The following is a 20,251-nucleotide window of genomic DNA, read 5'->3' on the forward strand; positions in this document are numbered from 1 at the left end:
GTTTGGTCAGCTGTATATTTTTTTTATACAATGTTATTTTAAAAACGGAAATAAATATCAATGTAATACCAACGCCGGATTTCTTATTTTAATAAATAATGGTGGAATCAAGTACCAATACATCAATCATATATAATCTATGGAATATTTTAAACAATATATAAAACTGACTTAGAAATAGCAATTCAATTAATTTTACGTTATAATATATTTTTATATATTAAAATAACATTGTCTATCAGTGAGAAGGTTAAATATTTAAGTACATAAAAAATGGTAAAGAGTTTCGCTTGGTTTCCGAAATAGTTAGAACAATTGAATTAAGAGTAGTACATTTTTAAGGACCTAATCGTTTTAAATTTATGATATTTTTCAATGAATAGCAATAAGAGACTTAGAGGGGGTTATTATACAAAAGTTTAAGTATCCAAACACCAATAAAATTATTTTAAATATTGTTTTGATAGATATCGTATAAATTTCGATTAAAATGTTTGTAAAATGAGGTATTTAAGAAATTTTAAGATGATTTGATTTATACGCTATGTTTTTCAAATACCTAATCAGCATTATTTGTTGAATTTCATCCCATAAATTAAATCTGCCTCAGACTCAACGTTACCTAAGACTTTCTCACGTCCATTTGATTAAAAAACTCAGAAATATACAGATTTATATGTGAAAAGCATGACAGATGGCCAACGAAAGTGAATTTCATTTTTTTATCACGTGCTAACGGCCCGCTGGTGTCACATAATCGTTTAGTGTTTTTATTATTTCTCAAAGATGCTCCAAGGCTATTCCATTTTTAATAGCAGGTGAAAATATTTATGAATCGCTTTGTTATGTCGGTAGGAGGGGCGTAAAATTTTGCGAACATGGGTTAGTGCGTAGAATTCTTTAAGATTTAGAAATTAGTAATAATATGGGCCTAGCCAGTTTTCCCATTTGCTATTGGGCAATAGAGTCTTATGAAATTATTTAAGGATAATCATTTTTAAGAAATATTATTTAAGCGTTTTGTCATTCTGATAGTTTTTTTCACTTTAAAAGGTATTTATTGAGAAAAAATTTGTACAATATATATTAATCAAACTAAAACTTTTTCCACCATCCTGGCATGATTGCCATATCGTGTCGAAGGGCGAGTAATATAATCATCGATATATTTCCACACTTTGTCAGCATTTTGAAACCTTGTTCCAACTAAGCCATATCATAACTTTTACTAACTACATATCACTACATCTCTGTGTTCAATTGACGTCTGTAGGAATCTGCAGTTCCATTCAATTTTAGCAGCTTACAATACACTACATTTTCTGAATCCGGTATATTCACATCAAGTCTTTAGGACTATTAATATGTTATTTTGCTTTGGTGTGGATGCAGACCGTTTTTATAGACTAATATATGACTAATACCTGACGTTTGAGATTGCTCTCTTACTTTTCATCGTCAGTCACAGTGTGCCACATAAGTCATAACTCTTTTTTTCACTGACTAAACGGTTCAAAATAGCCTTTTTAGTAAATTTTTATGGTAGCTATTTAAATTAAATATCTGAAAATCATTGGTTCATCAACTGTCAAGCTGCCAAAACGTTAAGACGTTGAGCTGACTTCTCGTCTAATAGGTGTTGCAACTAAAATTTGACACTAAAACTGACAATTGGGATATGACGGCTTAACCGTAACTTTCGAAAATCGATTAATGAGCTGCGACAGACTGTTTATATCAAACAATAAGAATAATGAATGTCGGAAATGAAACTTTAAGCATTCTATGATTAGCGTCTGTACTAAATGGGAATCTGTTATTTTTTGTAGAGATATGTCAAAACCATTATTCAAGTTAAGTTTATAATAGCTGTTTACATTTATACCTCGCATTTTGACTAATAGATGTCGCTGATGAAAATATATGCAAGCAAATAATATATAGCGAATTCTTACTAAAATTTGAAATAAAAAATTTCAAAAAATATTTATTATTTCTAAATTTAATTATACTTAACTTTAATATTACTTAATTATTATTTATAAATATTTCAGATAGTTAAATTTCAATGAATTCTCATTGCCAATTTATTGTTTCCCAAATTTTGCTTTTTTCAAATATCAATTAGTCCTTAGTACCTGTTATATTTTATTTAGCTTATCTTTAGTTAACCACTTTTATTTAAACATAAAGAAGTTGAGACTTATTATTAAGGAAAGCTTTTAATTTAAAACACTTTTGACCAAATAACTTTGTCAAATAGGCAGTGGCTCAACCGTCACACGACACAACATATATTTCCTACATGACTTTTGTCTACTATATGTTTCTACTTTCGCTATTTTCATTTAAATTAATACGATTACATTGAAAATAAAATATTTTTTTACATCTGTCGTGAATAAAGAAAACTTCATTGTTAATTGGTTACATATGTTCCATAATAAAGAAACCAACTGCATAAATGTAATATACACCTATCACATAAAAATAGTCTCGGCTTAGAAAACGACATTTATTTTCATAGTTTAATACTTCATTGATTTTATTTAAGATTAGTGAAATATCACCAGCTGGAATTAATAGAAGTTAGTTTGTTATGTCGTGCTTAAGTTAAACTAAGATATATTTATATGAAATATTATTGGAATAAATATTGTCTGTATGTCATATATTACTTTGTGTGATGTAATTTATTCTACATCTAGTTAAGTAATTTTATAGTTCTAAAATAAAGCAAAACTGTATCTTCTAGGTTTAGCACAGAGAACATTGGATATTTTAATGATTATTTTTGAACATTTACTAATTAAATTACTTTGCTACAATAATGGAGGCAAATTTTCTGTATTTAATACTGAAAAAAATTATAATATACTTTGTTACATACATTTTTGGTTTGGTCTCTTTGGTATTATAAGAATTGTTAGAAATGAGGTTCGTTGATTTAATTTTTGATTGATTGTCGATCAGTTTTGACTTAGAAAATAGTTTTAAGAAGTTGTATACACAGTTGTTGTGAGATTTCTTAATAAAGGAACACAAATATAATTGGATGAAGCTCTAAAAAGGATTTTGTTCATTGCCTTATTACTTTAGATGATTATATCTTCATTATATAAAGCTACTACCAAAACCTATCAACATCTACGAACCTGAACCAAAATATGGGGGAAAAAGTTAATGTGAACCTAGTAGTTTGGCTTCAAAACGAATTAGAATTAAAAAATCGTTTCTTTTGATATTGTCATGACATTTTTGATATTCATGTTTTTTAAATATTAGTTAAAAAATTGGATCACTTCTTAATTTTATACGTAATCGTTCTTAATTGTATAATATTCATAATTTCTTTTATTATTTTTAAACAAATTAATAATAAAATATACCTACAATAAAATATTAGGTGTTGGATAAGTTAAAAAATAACGACCAATTAAAACACTATGTGGTTTATTTCTTTATTTGTACTAGACAGAATCGGGCAGATGGTCGTTATAAATATAAACATGGTAATTTTAAATTTCATATAAAAAATATTGGAACACGGTCACGAATTTAATTACTCCAAAGAGAGTCATATACTTGAAATAGCATCGGACTATTTTCACTTCGGTTGTATTCAAACATGAAGATTTACGTGAATACAATTTATGATATTATGTCCAATTTTTGTATTTTTTTGTCGTTTTTTACTTTATTGATACATGAATTATCTTTGTTAATGATATAGTTTATGATTTATTCATAAGTTTATTGTAATTTCAAATATTTTGTGGTTTTTTTATATCTCGAACTAAAATTGTTATAAAAAGAATGTTATAAATGTAAAGGAAGTAGATATATGAAATATATGAATATATAAATCTAAAAAGTAAATATAGATCTCTCATTTTTAACTTAGTTAACTTTTTATCGCCTTTTTTAATAACCAGATTATATTATATTTGAACTCGACCTATTGCTTAACGTGGTCTCTGAAATACTGTTCTAGGCATTAAGTCTATAGACTGACCAGTGGCTGACTTAGAGACCATCCCAGTTGATTCCGGTCTTACCCATCCTGGTTACTGGCTTGACTGTCCATATCCTATGACGAACTACGAATACGTTATTGGCTAGACATATTTACAATATATACAATCACTAACATAAAGTACATCCATAGGCTGTGGGATTTAAATCCAGTAGGAAGACCATCCTGTTGCCTTAATCTTAGGCTCTTGGCCAATTCGATTTTTATTTCTCTATATATTGTTTTGAATTTCCTAATTTATCTTTGTATATATATATATATATATATATATATTGGACAAGTATTTGAGCTGAAACTGGGGATGCCTCATCTCTTGAGCCTCACGTGCTTTAACGTATTTGTAAAAATTTCAATTATTGTTATTTTGATCTTTTGACTTCCTAATAAATTCAGGTAATGGAAATTAAAAGAATTCAGTCTTAGTTATTGCATATAACAAATGATTGAATAACAGTTATCTCTAAACATTTACTGTGTTCTCAAACGTCCTTAAAAAGAACAAAATTTTTTAACATATAAATAGCTGTTATGTAGATTACGTCTGGTTCAATTTTTAAGGAATATTTAACGACATATTTATACTCTATAGAAACGTTTAAAAAATATGTAAAGAACTCACAATCACTTACACAAACTTATTAAAATCCGGCACAAGCTTTCGTTACTTAACATATTTTTTCCCATTATTTTTTCGCTATTGCTATATGCGTAGATGTAAGTTAAACATAAAGGAAAACCTATTATAATTTCAGCTTTCTAATGTCATTATAGTATATATACATACAGATAGATATCCAAGCCACGAGTAGTGTACTATTACATTTAATTTTTAAATATGTAAAAGTAAATTAAATTATTTATGAATACATTAAAAGGTATTGCGAAAAAATCGCAATCCGTAGTATTTTTTGACTGGTGTGGCAACAGCGTGACTGGTACTACCCGTGGTGCGGACGTGACACACTGGGACCGTATGATTGGGCGACCTTCAAGCCTCAAGGTCGAAAGCGCACTTTCCCAAGCGGCGACCAGTATGCATCAAGAGGGCTACGTACCAGACCATTTCTCCGATTGGTCAACGCTGAGGGAGCGCCACCACTGGTCGTTGCTCATTTATTGTTATCAATTAAACGGGTTGTGGCTGGTTTTATTTTTTTCTTCGTGCGGTTCTGGAGGTATGCGGTACTGGACGACAAGCAGGATTTTGGTTTTTTGTCGTTCGGCTACCGCTGACGTCGGTTTCTGCCAATGACAAATGGTGCGGTGGTTTTAGTTCCGTTTTTATTATGTAACGGCAAAATTAAATTAGTCACGAAGAAAAAAACAATGGAACCAATGTAAATGTACTTTATAAAAAAACATATTCGAAAGCAGTAATATACAAATATTAATAAGTTTTACTTTAATAGATAGCATTTTTGCCATATTAGTAGTTTGTAATATATTTGTTTATTACGAATAATAATTTAAATGTAAATACATGTCTTTGGAAGGTGCTGTATAGGCACTTTCCAAATTTCTCTGTTTATCCATTAGACAAGAAAGTAGTAGATATTTTATTTACGAAGAGTAATTTTAATGAACTATGTGTTTTACACAGCCCACATGAGCACATCATGTTTCTTATTTTAATTATACATGTCTTTAAACAAAAGTGTAAAATCTAATAAGAAATCTCAGTCACGCCAGTAGACAAGCTGGATAAGATAAGATGTCTTCTGCGATGGGTCTAAGTTGGTCTATGGCCAGTTGATAGACTTAACGCCGAGAACTGTTATTCAGAAAAAGAAGACTTTCTTTTAGGAATTAGGGTTTGTTTATTAATATACCTTCCTTTAAGAGTATTCATTCTAAAAAGTTTTCAATAGCTTTGTAACATGATTGTTAAAATTAATGTAAATGATTTTTTATTCATCTTTAACAGTTTTTCTGTCTCATCTGCTGATGATCATTTTCATTCAGGTGTGTAAGTTCTAAACCTATATTTCTATTGTAAACTAGAACTTGTAAACTGATAGAATGCCCTGACAATATATATTCAAATTAATCATCTAATTTTTTACGAGTTATTTAATTTAAGCATATTTAACTCTTCTCTAAATATAGTTTTAATTTAATCACCTTTTATTTTAGTTGGTTGATATGCGTAGATGATATGATATAATCTAGAATACAATTTTATAAACCAACTCAGAAACAACCTCTTAGTTAATTAATGTCCTAAATTTACATCTTCTGACTGAGTACTGCTATTTAAAGTTGTATAAACAGTAAGATAGCGAAATACATATTAGTATAGGAGAAAACGCCGGTGAAATTGTTTAATGAACTGTTTTATGTTTGGTAGTACTATACGCTTTTAATAATTATTACAACATAAATAGTAACGTTCATAAATATCCTAGAAATAAAATATAGATAATAAATATATAATTAATTGATAGTTCTTGCTAGATTTTCTTAAATATTTTATCAAGAATCTCTAACAAACCCCATAATTCCATGTTTCATATTTTAAATTGTAAAGGAATGAATAATAACTCCACAAAGAACTTTTGTAAACGTTAACAATATAATATCAACTAAACTCTAATAACATTTGTCGAAAATGTAACTTTAAGTTGTTCAATATCCTACATAATAGTTGTTTATTTTGCAATCTGAGTTAAAACGTAATATTCTGATATGAAACACTGATGTTGATCTTGGTCTTTCACTATTACTTTTGGGCCATAAACTGAAGAATGAAACAGTTACCACACATGTTTTACAATTAGCTGTAATAAAAACGACATACCACATTTTATTTGTAGGCATTTCATTTCACTGATAAAGCCCAATTAGGTTAGATGTAGTTACAATCGTGAACGCTTTGCAATTGTTTTCTCCATATGGCTGTCAGCTTGATTAATGAATTAAACTATAGAAAATCGTTTTTCATGTTACAAATCTAAAACAATAGACAAAGCGAGTTATTGTATTTGCAATTTTTCAGCCTATTTAGTTTTTCTATAATATTACGAGTCATCAATGAGGTTTTGTGGCTTATATCAATAATATAAAGATTGGTTTTGTACAAGAATTAGCAGAAGATGTTCATGTAGAGAAAAACAGTATAATTCTATGTGGTTATGACAGCGTAATACGTTTACTTTATAACATTCACTGTGCTTATTTGTTTTGTTTGCTTCATATTAGATCTTAGAAGGAAGTGCGTTATTTACCAGATTATTGTAAATTTTATGCATGAAGGATATATATGTTTCGATAGTTGCTAACAGTTACATTAATATATTATCATCTATGCATCTATTGGAGTTAAAGTATTTCTTGTTTTGTTGAGATATTCTTCAGTCTTTAGTGGGGTTTATTGAATCAAGTAAACATCAAGTTTGCATCTAGGTATCAAAGTTATGGGATGTATTTACTATTCACCCTTAGAAATTGATATTGTTAAAAAGTACTTATGTATTTTGTACGTTTTGTATCATTTTTGCATGTATTTTTTTGAGCTTTAGATTTTTATGTGAATAGAAGCACCATTTTTGTCACTGCTGTTTTTGAGTACGCAGAGTTTCCTGTCGAGGAGTTTGAATAGTCATATATTTACCATGGTTAATATTTGTCCTTAGGTCGCTTATGAATGACCTATAGCTGTGTTTGTACGAAAAGTAACATTATCATGATCGTTATCGATGTTTGATCAATTCAAACCCAAACCAAAGCGAACTGTGTGGGTAGCAGCACGTTCTCTGTTTCTCGTAACAATAACGATTTCGTGAATTTCACGGTCTGATTCTTAGCGCTGGTACTCGTCAACTGTAGAAAAATCCTCATAGTCGTAATTGCCATCGACGAAGGTAATTTGTGTTTGTATAGGTGCAGATTACATAACGTTGATTGATACTTTATAGCTGAATAAAAATCTATGTTATGTTCGTCTTGTTGACCCTTTATATAAACACAATTAATTTGGTTCTGGTTTTATTCATTTTATATTTATAATTATTTTTTTCAACAGTTAAAAAATATTGTTGTCTTTTATTTTATGGAGACCACTACTAGAATTTTTATTCATATTGTATTTTGGTTTTCTGTTTACCCATGTTGTTTTGCCCATGTTATACAGCATTTAATTAAAATGTAATCTTGCAATGATCTTCTAGCGTCAATCTGGTTTTGTTAGTAATCTTTTTCAGAATCAATACAGAAATATAAATGAAGGAACGGGTTTATTAATATCTGCAAAATTTTTGTCTTTCTTTGGTATTCTCCCGTTCATGAATCACATGCCCATACCAGGAGGCCCTGTAAAATTTGATTGTTCTGATTTTTCTGATTGTTGAAACAATTCATTCGTTAGTTTTCTGGTTTTAGCAATGGCTTTTTAGCTTTATGAGCATTGTGATAGAAAATAAGTTTTCAATATTTATTTGGCCCAAAATATTATAGTAATTATTTGAGTTTATAGTTTTGTATTACTTAGAATTTGCATGCCAAAAAAAACTGATGTTAGCCGTTTCTTGGCTGTCAGGACCTTTTTGGAAGACCTCTTCTATCAGGACCATTGAATCTGTGAATTTCCTGTAGAATAGAAGACCGAGATAGGTGGCTTCTTCTGACCATGGAATTTGGGCGTTTTCGAGTTTAAGATGCGAAATGTTTGGTGGAGAATACTTCTTGTGGAAGAAAATGGACTGGGTTTTCTGTAGGTTTCATCGAGTTGTTTCTGAATTTTGCCCTGGATATGCGGTGTTACTCTTGAAGAAACAAAGTAAGCAGTGCCCCCAAATCTCTCTTATTCTCTCTCTCTCTCTCTCTCTCTCTCTCTCTCTCTCTTTGTCTCTCTCTTTTTGGCGCATGTGAGATTCACGTCGTACATGGCCTGCTGTGTCTTTAAAATTTCTTATTAAAAAAAATTATTTGACATATTCTAGTGGCATTATTTTTAAATCAAATTTTAAGAGCTTTCTTTTAAAGGTTAATACTAACTGAAAAGCGGTGAGTGTAATATAACCAGCGCCATTTATTTGTTAGCCCATGTGTTACATATTACAAAATAATTATTGATATTAGTTCAAAACAATAGCATTATGAATAAGTACATTTTTATATGAGTATATATGTAATGTATTAATGAAAATTATTCTGTAATGCAATATTATTCAGATTCACTGTTATACAATGCACAAGGCAATTTTAATAAACATGCAATATTTTTGTCGAGCATTGTAATAAACGATTCGTGATGCACTTTCGATGCTTGACAATTGAGATTATTAGTCAGTAGTGTTTATAAAAGACACGAATGATCCAATTAAGTCAATTTGTCTCGCTATCTATCCTATTATGTTTAATATGAAACTGCCCGTACTTTCGTTGATTTCCTGGTAAATTGTATCACGGCACTGCGTTATTTCTACCTTATCATTTTCTTGTCTAAAGACCAAAACCTACCATTAAGTTAGCTAAGACAGAGCGACAGCGCATTTTTCATGTTATAAATTGAAGATTTAGAAACGTGGAGTAGTACCGACGAATGAAACTTTCATATAAAACATGATTTCTCTAACCGATACAGAGATGCGGGTTTAACTGATCCATTTTTAATTAGATTTCTAATTTCGTAGTTTTCGCAATTAGGAATGAGAAGATTCCGTTTACTTTTCCCATTTATTACTTAAATCGTGGTTAATTGATAAACCTTATTGTGGTTTTATAAGAAACTATTAGTTAAATATAAGAACGCTTTAACAACTGTGTTTATATTTACGTTTGTTTTTGTGGGAATCTAGTTGTCTAGAATATTGAATGTTTAGTTTAGAGGTGAATTTTAATGTTTTGAATATTTATTTTAGTTCGGTTTGAATTATTTCCTTTGAATATATAATTTTTATTCAGTATTTTGTTTCATTAGTATTTGGATCAATTCAAGGAAAGTATAGGATAAATATATCAGCATTTATTTGCCAAATGAACATTAAATTAAACTAGTTTTAGTTAGTTAACACTTACGCACATTTGACAAGTTTCTGAGAGTTGTTTCACTTCAATCTTCTGATCGACTGCGTGTTGTGCTTCCACTTTGTTATGTTTTAGTTTATGTTTAAAGACGAGAACTTGGATAATTTTGTAAATTCATTTGATTTCGAGGTGGTCGTGCAGCAGTAAGTTTTGAAATTAATTGAAGAACTTTATTTTAGCAGCGTTGAATTACTAAGGGCTTTGTATCGGCTGATAAATCAATTTCTTATTTAATTTCAAGTCTGATGTTGTTAAGATAATAACAGATGAAGAGTACATATAGAAGTGGTCCCAAGACACAATCCTGCTGATCCTTGCAGCATTTTATTAATCTTTAGTCTCAAATTATATCAAATTGTAAACATTTATATCCTTATTTGTTTTGAGATTTTTGGCGATGGCATATCTAAATTTCATTGACTAAAAGATTCCATAGTTTAGTGAATATTATTAATTAATGAAATCCCACTTGTCAAGTTCTTTTCTAGGGCTTTCTTGGAATATTGGACTTAAGGTCAGATTAATTAGCTGCTGAGTGTGTTGATCGGAAACAATGTTAGTATGGATAATGTTAAATTTTTGCTGGATAGGTGGGGGGAGTGGAATTTAGTAGTAGAATTATTCGTCTTAACGGCCATTTTTTTTTGAAATTCAACTTGTCCTGTCAATTATAACAAATAGCTATCTATCATGATCTGTCCGTTCTATATGTATAAATATATTTATCACGAGTATTCTCATAGAAGTGTTTAATGTGACATAAGTTAAAAATCCCTAAAAATTTATTCTTACATTTTTGATTCCGGGAACAACAATGTGTAAATATTTCAGAGTTTCTTTTAACTATAACTATAATTAGTGTATAATTTATCATAACTGCGTATCATTATTGGATCAAAATTAATTTTATGTGTTTAGCTAATATAAATCAAGGCAAAACTTTGTAGATCCTGGCATTCTTGTGCTGTACTTTTCATTTAATATTATAGGTTTTAGTACTGATTGGGATTTATCACATTCCAAGATCAAAATCAATTGTACAACATCAACTGTAAAACTTCTAACTAAGGTATTATTAAAATAATAACAATGTGTAATTAAACACAATGTCTGGTAATATAAAAATAGTTTGGACAATTTACATATTTTATTTAATATTATTGCAATCAACAAGCATTTAGTATGTGGTTGTGATCTTTATTTATTTTCAGATAATTCCTCTATATAACTGATATTCTTTGGCGGCTCAAAACAAAAGCTTATTACGAAATAATTCGTAATTCCTTTTTTCCTTGTTGTATTACCGAGGCGTATGCTTTGTTAGGTTCGAACAAAAGCCAAAGTCACAGTCACATAATTTTGATAACGAAGTGACTAGGATATTTTTTATTCCGTTAAGTTAGCGTTTTAATTGACTCGTTAAAATTAAAATATTTGTAATGACATAAGTTTTCTCGTTTTGCGAGATACTGATCATTTTTAGAATTATCTTAAGATCTTGTCATGTGTCATACTCGCGCTAAAATAATAACCCAATTCTTTAATTAATAAAGTTAATTAAGAATTTATCGTCAAAATCAATAGTACGCACAATTAACAGTAATATTTGTTTATACCGTTGGTGTAATAACTGTTTTATGTTTTGTAATTAAAAGTAGTTTTTAATGGATATTTTGATTTTATATCGATCAGTTATGCGCCAGTAGGTTGCTATTATAAAATATTTTAAATAACGCGCATGTGATATAATCGAAATAAAGCGTTAAAATATAGTAGCGCGTGATATTGAAACAAGTATTAATCATTTTTAGGTAAAATGCGTGTGTAGAACAGTTATTACGGCATCTTGGTTAGTTCTCGGTCGTATATGTGATACCGTAACAGTATTTCAAAATAGTACGTAGATTGTTACTATACTCATTTTGAATATATACCTATATTTAAAACGACAGATAATTATTTGTGTTTTAAAACAGTTATTAAAGCTTAACATGGTTATTTAATAAATATCTGGTCTAGGTCAGAAATAGTTTTACTAATTTTTAAAATCATACATTGTTCGTAAATATAACCATCATCGAATATAATTTCAAAATTTCATGTACGCGATTGTATTTATTCATGAATGGAAAATCTTTAAATAGAATAGAAAAGTTGGATAATTTTACAATAATGGAAAGAAATCGGGAACACTGATACTAAATCTTATCCAGGTCGTGAAAATTAATTTACCACTTTACAAATAATTAAAGAGAGCTGTCTAACATTGTTGACATTTGATTCGATGATCTGTAGCAACTTAATTTTTTAATTTCGAGCAAAAAATGAAGCTAATTTTTTTCGGTCATTTGGCGGTGGGAAATATCCAGTTTGCACGATTTTCTAATATCAGTTCATAGAAACTGGTGACAGATTCATCATGAAGAAATAAAATAAAGTATTTTGCTAACTTCAAATCGAATACTTTTGAAATTATTTTAGATTTTAAACACTGGTACACTTTTGCATCCACTATTTTCATGCCTCTTAAGACGAATGGTTTTACCCATTATATCCAAACAATATTAGTTGTTGACAGTTTAGCTAGTTGGAATGAATGAATTAAGCCTTACTATTTTTTGATCTTAAAGAATTTGATAATAATTTTCAGCATACATCGAAAATGTTATTAAATTAATAGAAAACTTCCTTGGAAATCTAATACCTTATTGAACGTTGTTTATAGTTCGGCATGTGGGTAAAGCACTGAACGCATGGACGGAGAAATTAATTTGTAATAGGCTTTTGTACGCCCGCTTGCCTGAAAACTATTGTGTTACAGCATCCAAATCCAATATAATACACTTGTCTCTCTCAGATTCGACAACAAACTTTATCAAAAATCACACTGAAGTACGTTACAACCCATATCCAGAGCGTTTTAATCCAATTAGTTAGCATTTTGTTATTCGATCTTTTACACGAGAAGGATTTGTTTGTTCCACTGTAACCAAAATATAAATATAGTATATCTAAAATAATACGAACAAAATTTTCATAAATTGAAAAATGACTGTAACAAATAACATTGGATTGTTTTCTTTTGCAGACATTTGTTACACTATGCATCGCTTGTCTCGTAGCCTTGGCTCGAGCTCAATTCGGCTTCGGTTTTAATGCACTCCGAGCTGGATTCGGGTTGGACAGCCCGTTAACCTCTGCCAGAGACCCCAGACAAAACCCCGGTCCCGTAGTATTCCCTCCAGCTCCCCCAGATAACGGCGAAACTAGCGGTGTAGTTGTAGGTGCCTCAGGATATGGTTTCGTACCACCAAATAGTCCAAGTACGTAGATATCTTCGTTGCTAACTCGTATATCATCATGCTCTTACATTAGTTATGTTACGTTAAGATTTGTTTTAAATATTTCATTTTATTTTTTATATTACATCATTATATTAGATGTACGACTAATATTTTTACAGCTCCTTCGGCAAATTTACTTCGAATAAACTCAAATTACAATGAATTTTGAAAATATTTTTCATTTTCTCGAATGGCAGATGTTTCTCAGATACGAATTTATGCACATCATCCAACGCCCAACAATTTGTTGCTTACTGCTGACTAACGTGCTTGATCCGATTGATCGGATCATTTGATAGTCGGATGGTTCCAAGTCTGATAATAGTCATAGGCAGTACAACTTGCTTGTATTCTTTCCCATTAAATTATTTATTTGATTTTTTTCTACTCTCAGTTTGTTAAATTCTATGGCTATAACATTTTACAGTCAACGATTATAAGTAGAGAACCTTCATTAATTGGATGTATTGTTTTGAAGTAGATATGGTGATTCTTGAAATCTATCTACTCTTCTTCGTTTGAGATTCTCGTAAAAATATACTTTTCATCACGTGTCACAGTTTTTTTTATAAAAATCCGTTTTTGCATTTTTTACAATGTTCATACTTCTTGACATATTCACATTTGAATGCGAAAATTTGGAAGACGTAGCCTGTTCAAGGTGTGATTAGTCATTAAGATCAAAATCACCGTTTGTATAAAATTTGTAGCAATAATCACACCACTCATAAGGCACGAGGTCGCTAGCAAAAACACTACAAATTGATTACCTATGCTTTACTCTCATTTATTCTTATTGAAATACTTGCGTATTATGTAGAATGCAGTGCCAAATAAGTATATCACTTTCTTTCATAAGGCATCTAAACTTGTTTGATGTTCTGAAACTATGCGTCCGGTTTTTAACTGTAAAAAAGCGTAAAAAATATTTCTATTTCAAATATAATTTTAAGCTCCAAGAAAAAATTGTAAATGTTAAGTCATATAACTAAAATTAGAAGTAATAAAAATTCTAAAACTGTTAAGTAATTTTGAGATAATATATTAAACCGTCTTTTTGTGAAATTGTTACTATTAATAGTCTGATGAATCGAATTAGATTGCATTAAGTACCAAATAATAATAATTTTATTGGTGATTATGTAACTCACTCATTCACAGTTGTTGTAAGTTAATTTGCCGATTTTTTATTAGCGTTATTGTTAAAAAAAGCAACATAAAATGAAATAGTTTAAACAACTCATTTATCTTAATGTAACATTATTAATCATAATTTAACGCCAAAATGACAGCTACTAAAAACATATCGATAACAAATCATTGGAATCAATTTTAAAAGCCACCATAACTAATCGACGCGATATTTTCGCGAAACGTGTCTTTCGTTTCATAAATCTTTCAGGAATCGCACGCCGAACTATTAATCATTAGTCGTAATTACCCAGTTCATTAATAATTTCGTTACCATATGGCCGGTCATATGCACAATGGTCATACGCAGACATCTGCTGCCCGATAGTTTATCGTCATTATTAATAACCATCATTGCAACAATAGTTTCACTTTTTGGTAATAAATTTACGAATTCGCTCGCTCAAAAAATTACTTTCTTTCTGTATAATGAACGGATTTTATTACCTATTAATCATTTAATGTGTATAGAAAATATAACGACAAAAAATAGACATTAAATATATATTGTTGATGTTTAATTAGGTCCAGATTGTAAAATCCCTATGATCGGTTATCTATCAATGATATTGATTTTATTGACTTTCCATTATATTCTTTTTCAACGTTAATATAGTTTGTTGTTCGATAAGTCAGTGACATAAGACTTGATCAAAATTTGTACATGAATGCATTTTGCACGTAGTTACCTCCATACTAGTTAAATAATAATCTGAGATATTTATTATAACCTAATTAAGTTGGTTGCAGATTCAATCAACTAATTCGCCATATCTAGCTCTCTTTGATTTCTGACTCATTTCGCGCCTTAATTGTATAAAAGTTATGGGAATTCATACTGAAAAATAAATTTTTCCATTTCCGAAAATTTCAAAATGTTCTCGTTTCCTTCAACTCCTTAACAATCCGGTGTTACTTTTTCGGTATAATTTAATATTCCGAGATATATCTTCAGATTGAAAAATCGTTGTCCGCATAATTTATTCCTGTTTAGGAGGGAACATTGTTACTAGGTGCCAAATTAGAACCATATGTCTATTTCATCTGATTAATCTATACCCAATAGAGATACAAGAGTAAGTCGATTTGTTAGAGACATTTTTGATGTTGATAATTATCTGTTCCTTGATGGCCAAATGTTCCTGAACCCGTTTCCAGTATGTATATATTTAAGTCCAGTGGAAATATTTCAGTAATATTGTTAAGTCAAAAATGTTAGACGGTAGAAATATTGGTTTATTATAATCCTGATAAATAAATGTCTACCCTATTTTCTCTAATTTTTATATATTATTTTTATTTTCATCTTATGCCTTTTGCTTGTGCTAGTGATGGAGCTGAATTATTAATAAAATGTGTAATGGAAGGAGAAAGCTGCAGTCACGTCTGGAACAATGAAATTCAAACTTGACCAAACTACAGGAGAATTTACTTCTCTGATGTTATAGCAAAGATTAAAAGGAACTTTTCTGTTTTTCTATTATTTGTCTGTGTAGCGATGATAGGAAGGTACTGCAGGTTGAAATTAATAAGCTCGAAGCATTCCAGATGCGTTACTAGCATTACAACATCAAATGGATTAGAAAACTTCAATCCTGATGCAAAAGTCATTGTAAAATGAAAGCAAAAATGTAATCATAGATCTATGGGAAAATAATATTAGTCGCTGGTGCAGAATGTTGGAAGTCCTATCGCACCAACAGCAGCATACTGAATGGGAAGATGCCTTTTCGAAGCTTCAATTAAAGTTTTTTTTTATTATTACTCTTCGTGAGTCCACAATCTGCCCTATTGGCAATAAGTATTTCTTCTGTTTATATTATATATACATGGCATGTAGAAAATCACTTCATTAAGCAATCTTCTGTATAAAATATTATCTTAATTAATTAGTCTTATTCTAATGCTTATTCTAAACTCTACATATGTCCAGTAATCAGATCAGATGGTGTTAAACGTTTTAGTCTACGCACTTCACTATCACGTCGCATATTTAGCTGATTAGCGAGTACATTGGGATGCACTGACACTCTTTCGAAGTACTTCACACAAACACGTTGGATTACACTCGTTATAGGTTCTAGAGGAATATCGCGTTGTATCACTTTATTTGAAATATAGTACGGAGCATCAACAATGGCACGCAACACCTTATTTTGGAACCGTTGAATGATGGATATATTAGATTTGCTAGCGGTACCCCATAGTTGAATTCCATATGTCCAAATGGGCTTGAGTATAGACTCATACAGCAATACCTTGTTATCTAATGATAACTTGGATTTGCGCCCAATGAGCCAATACATTTGATATAATTTTAGTCCTAGTTGTTTCCGTTTAGAGAGTATGTGCTTCTTCCAGGTTAGGCGTCGATCTAAATGCATACCAAGACATTTAACATGGTCTGCTTGGGGGAGTTGGCGATGATTGATATTTACTGGTGGACATGTTCTTCTACGCAGGGTAAACGTTATATGCGTGGATTTTGATTCATTGGCTTTAATGCGCCATGTCTTCAACCATAATTGTATTTGCTCCAGGTGGGTTTGTAGGTTTATTGATGCTGTGACTGGATCTTCATGGGATGCTAAGATTGCTGTATCGTCTGCATATGTTGCCACAGTAGTTATTTTTGTGGTGGGCAGATCAGCCGTATACAGAAGATACAGTACTGGACCCAGTACACTACCTTGCGGAACTCCTGAATATATGGGATTTAATTCGGTATGTTCATCGCCTTGATTTACAATAAAATGTCTGTCAGTGAGATACGATTTTAGTAGCTGATAGTCCGGATGAGGGAGAAGTTTCTTTAGTTTAACCTGCAAGCCCGTATGCCATACTTTGTCAAAAGCCTGAGATATGTCTAGGAAAGCAGCCGAACAATATCTTTTGGCATTTAGGTCAGCGTTTATTTGGTTTACAAGTCTATGCACTTGTTCTATAGTCCCATGCTTATTGCGAAAGCCAAACTGATGTTCTGGAATAATTTTTCTTTTTTCTATTATATAGTTTAGTTTTTTTATGTATAACTTCTCGAAAACTTTCGAGATTATTGGTAATAAACTTATAGGTCGGTAGGAGGTCACATCTTCTGGTATTTTTCCTGGTTTAAGTATCATTAATATTTTAGCTACTTTCCAGATACTAGGGAAGTAATTAATTCGTAGCATAGCATTAAATATATATGTTAATAGTTTTATAGCCTTTTCTGATAGTTCTTTTAAAATTTTGCCAGTAATTAAGTCATAACCAGGAGCTTTTTTAATATTAATCTCTCTCATTATTGTATGTTTAACTTTTTTGACCGTTAATTTCTCGTGCGGTAAATCCATTTGAAATGGCGAATCTAGAAAGCTAGTAATTTTATTTTCGTCATCTTTATGTAGCTGAGACTGGAAAGGTTTAAAAACATTTTTTAAGTGTTTTGAGAAAATGTCGGCCTTCTCTTTATTGCTTCTCGCCCAATTATTTTCGCTTGTTTTAATAGGTGGGTTATGCTGCTGGGATCTCCTAAGCTTTTTTGTTGCTTTCCACAACGAATAGTCTGTAGCCTCAGTTGATGTCAAGTTTTCTAGGTATTCTTGAATGCCTTGGTTCTGTTCGATTTGGATTAGATCTCTCAGCTCTTTTATGGCCCTATTAAATTTTCTTTTATTCTCTTCAGTCCTTTGCTGTTGCCAATTTCGTCGTAACTTTCTTTTTTCTGCTATCTTTTTCTGTATTGTACATGATATATGTGTATTTTTTCTTGGAAATGTTTCAATGTTGGGAGTCGCGGAATATGCTGCCTCCTGTATATTTTTTGTAAGATTTATTGCTGCTATTTCTATATCCATTTCAGTTTGTAACGGTAAGTTTAGAGAGATATTTTGGTCTAAGTTTTCTCTAAATGAGGGCCAGTTAGTTCTATTATTGCACAGAGAAGGGGGTTTATCTTTGATGGTAATTTTTGAAGAAATTGTTACTATTATTGGTGAATGATCAGAAGACAGGTCGAAACATGATTCTGCCTGACACTTTTTTGGATCAATATTTTTTGTAATACAGAAATCTATTGTATCTGGTTTTTTATTTCTGTCTGAAGGCCAATATGTTGGTTCACCAGTAGAGATATGTTGTAAGTTATCTATCCTTATGGCTTTGAGCAGTTCTCTACCTTTTGAGGTTATTATTCTTGAACCCCACATTAAATGTTTTGCATTATAATCTCCTCCTGCTATAAATCTATTACCTAGCGTACGGAAGAATTCTTGAAATTGTTCTGCCTTGTTGTTATGTTTGGGTGGGCAATAAATCGCAGAAATTGTTAATGGTCCATGGGCTTCCTCTATGGTTATACTGGTGGCTTGCAGGTAGTCTTTGCGGAATTTTTCTTTTTCGAAATGCTTTATATCATCTCGAATTATTATGGCTGTACCTCCATGTGCTTTATCATCAGGGTGATTTGTATGATAAAGCTTATATTTAGGAACTTTCAAATAATTTTTGTCCGTAAAGTGTGTTTCGGAAACCATCATAACGTCAATATTTTGTTCAATTACGAACAATTTTAGTTCCCTGGCATGTTGTTGGAGCCCATTGGCATTCCAGACGGCGATTTTGTAGCTATTGGTTTCAGGCATTAGGCAAGTTTGCTTACGACGGTTGTGAGTAGACCAAGCATCGTACTCATTTGATCCATTAGTTTGGCCATCATATTTTCTAATCTTGAGATGTTGCTAGTTTCAGTAGGTTGAGATATTGTCTCTCGTTTTTGTGCTGAACCATTTTCAACTATTTGGGCATAAGTTATGTCTGGTTGACTTGTTCTGGTGGGTAGTGGTAGATTGGTAGTAGTGGATTGTTTTTGTTGATGCCTTTTTTCCCTTAAGGCAGGATAGAGTTTCTGCTGTAGTTGCTTGTGAACTGCGCAACCCTTGTAGTTCGCTGGATGATTTCCGTTACAGTTGACACATTTCACTTTTTCATCGCGAACTTTACGAGTACAATCTCCTGTCTTATGTTCTCCTGCACATTTTACGCATCTATATGATTTGCGACAGTAAGTCTTTGTGTGCCCGTGCGCTTGACACCTTGTGCATTGTGGTATAATTCTTTTTATATGTGGTGGTTCGCATTTAATAATATTATTTTCCAATTTGGTGATTTCATACACCGCCTTATTGTTTCCATTAGGTTTTATGTCTATATAAAACATAGGCAGAGGTTTTTTTGTCGTGTGATGTCGTATATTGTGAATATTTACGACCTCGTGGCCTTTTTCAGCTAGTGCTACCTTGATGGTGTTAAAGTCCGTCCCGTGATGTAATCCTTTTAATACGAATTTAAATGTTCTCTCGGATTTTGGCCTGAATGTATGGTATTGGGTGTTTCTTTCATCTAATTCTTTTATAAGAACTTTAAAGTGATCCGCTTCGAACAATTGGATTTTAATTGTTTCATAGCTCACTGTTTTAATTGTGTAGTTCGTAGTAATGGTTTTTAATAAATCATGGATGTTTTTTATTATTCCTACCTTATAGACTGTTATTGGTGGTGGTTTGGGAACAACTTTTTCAGGGCTTGGTTGTATGTTCTCTTCAATTTCTTCCGACAGGTTGCTAAAACTGTTTTTTGTCTCTATCGGTTTCTGCAACCAATAGTCACTGATTCT

The 20,251-nt window shown here is 31.0% G+C and overlaps 1 protein-coding gene across 3 annotated transcripts in view; it reads left to right on the forward strand.

The window, feature by feature from the left end:
* LOC143191291 (uncharacterized) overlaps nucleotides 1-20,251 on the forward strand; it is a 42,973-nt gene that overhangs the window by 7,487 nt on the left and 15,235 nt on the right. For all 3 annotated transcript variants that reach the window (XM_076396210.1, XM_076396208.1, XM_076396211.1), the window contains exon 2: nucleotides 13,149-13,383. In XM_076396210.1, coding sequence (XP_076252325.1) covers nucleotides 13,149-13,383 — 235 coding nt within the window. The remainder of the gene's footprint in view (nucleotides 1-13,148; nucleotides 13,384-20,251) is intronic.

The sequence above is a fragment of the Rhynchophorus ferrugineus genome, unplaced genomic scaffold (assembly GCF_030347505.1).
Source record: "Rhynchophorus ferrugineus isolate W39M unplaced genomic scaffold, kcgeb_rfMv2 rfM2, whole genome shotgun sequence".
NCBI lineage: Eukaryota > Metazoa > Arthropoda > Insecta > Coleoptera > Curculionidae > Rhynchophorus > Rhynchophorus ferrugineus.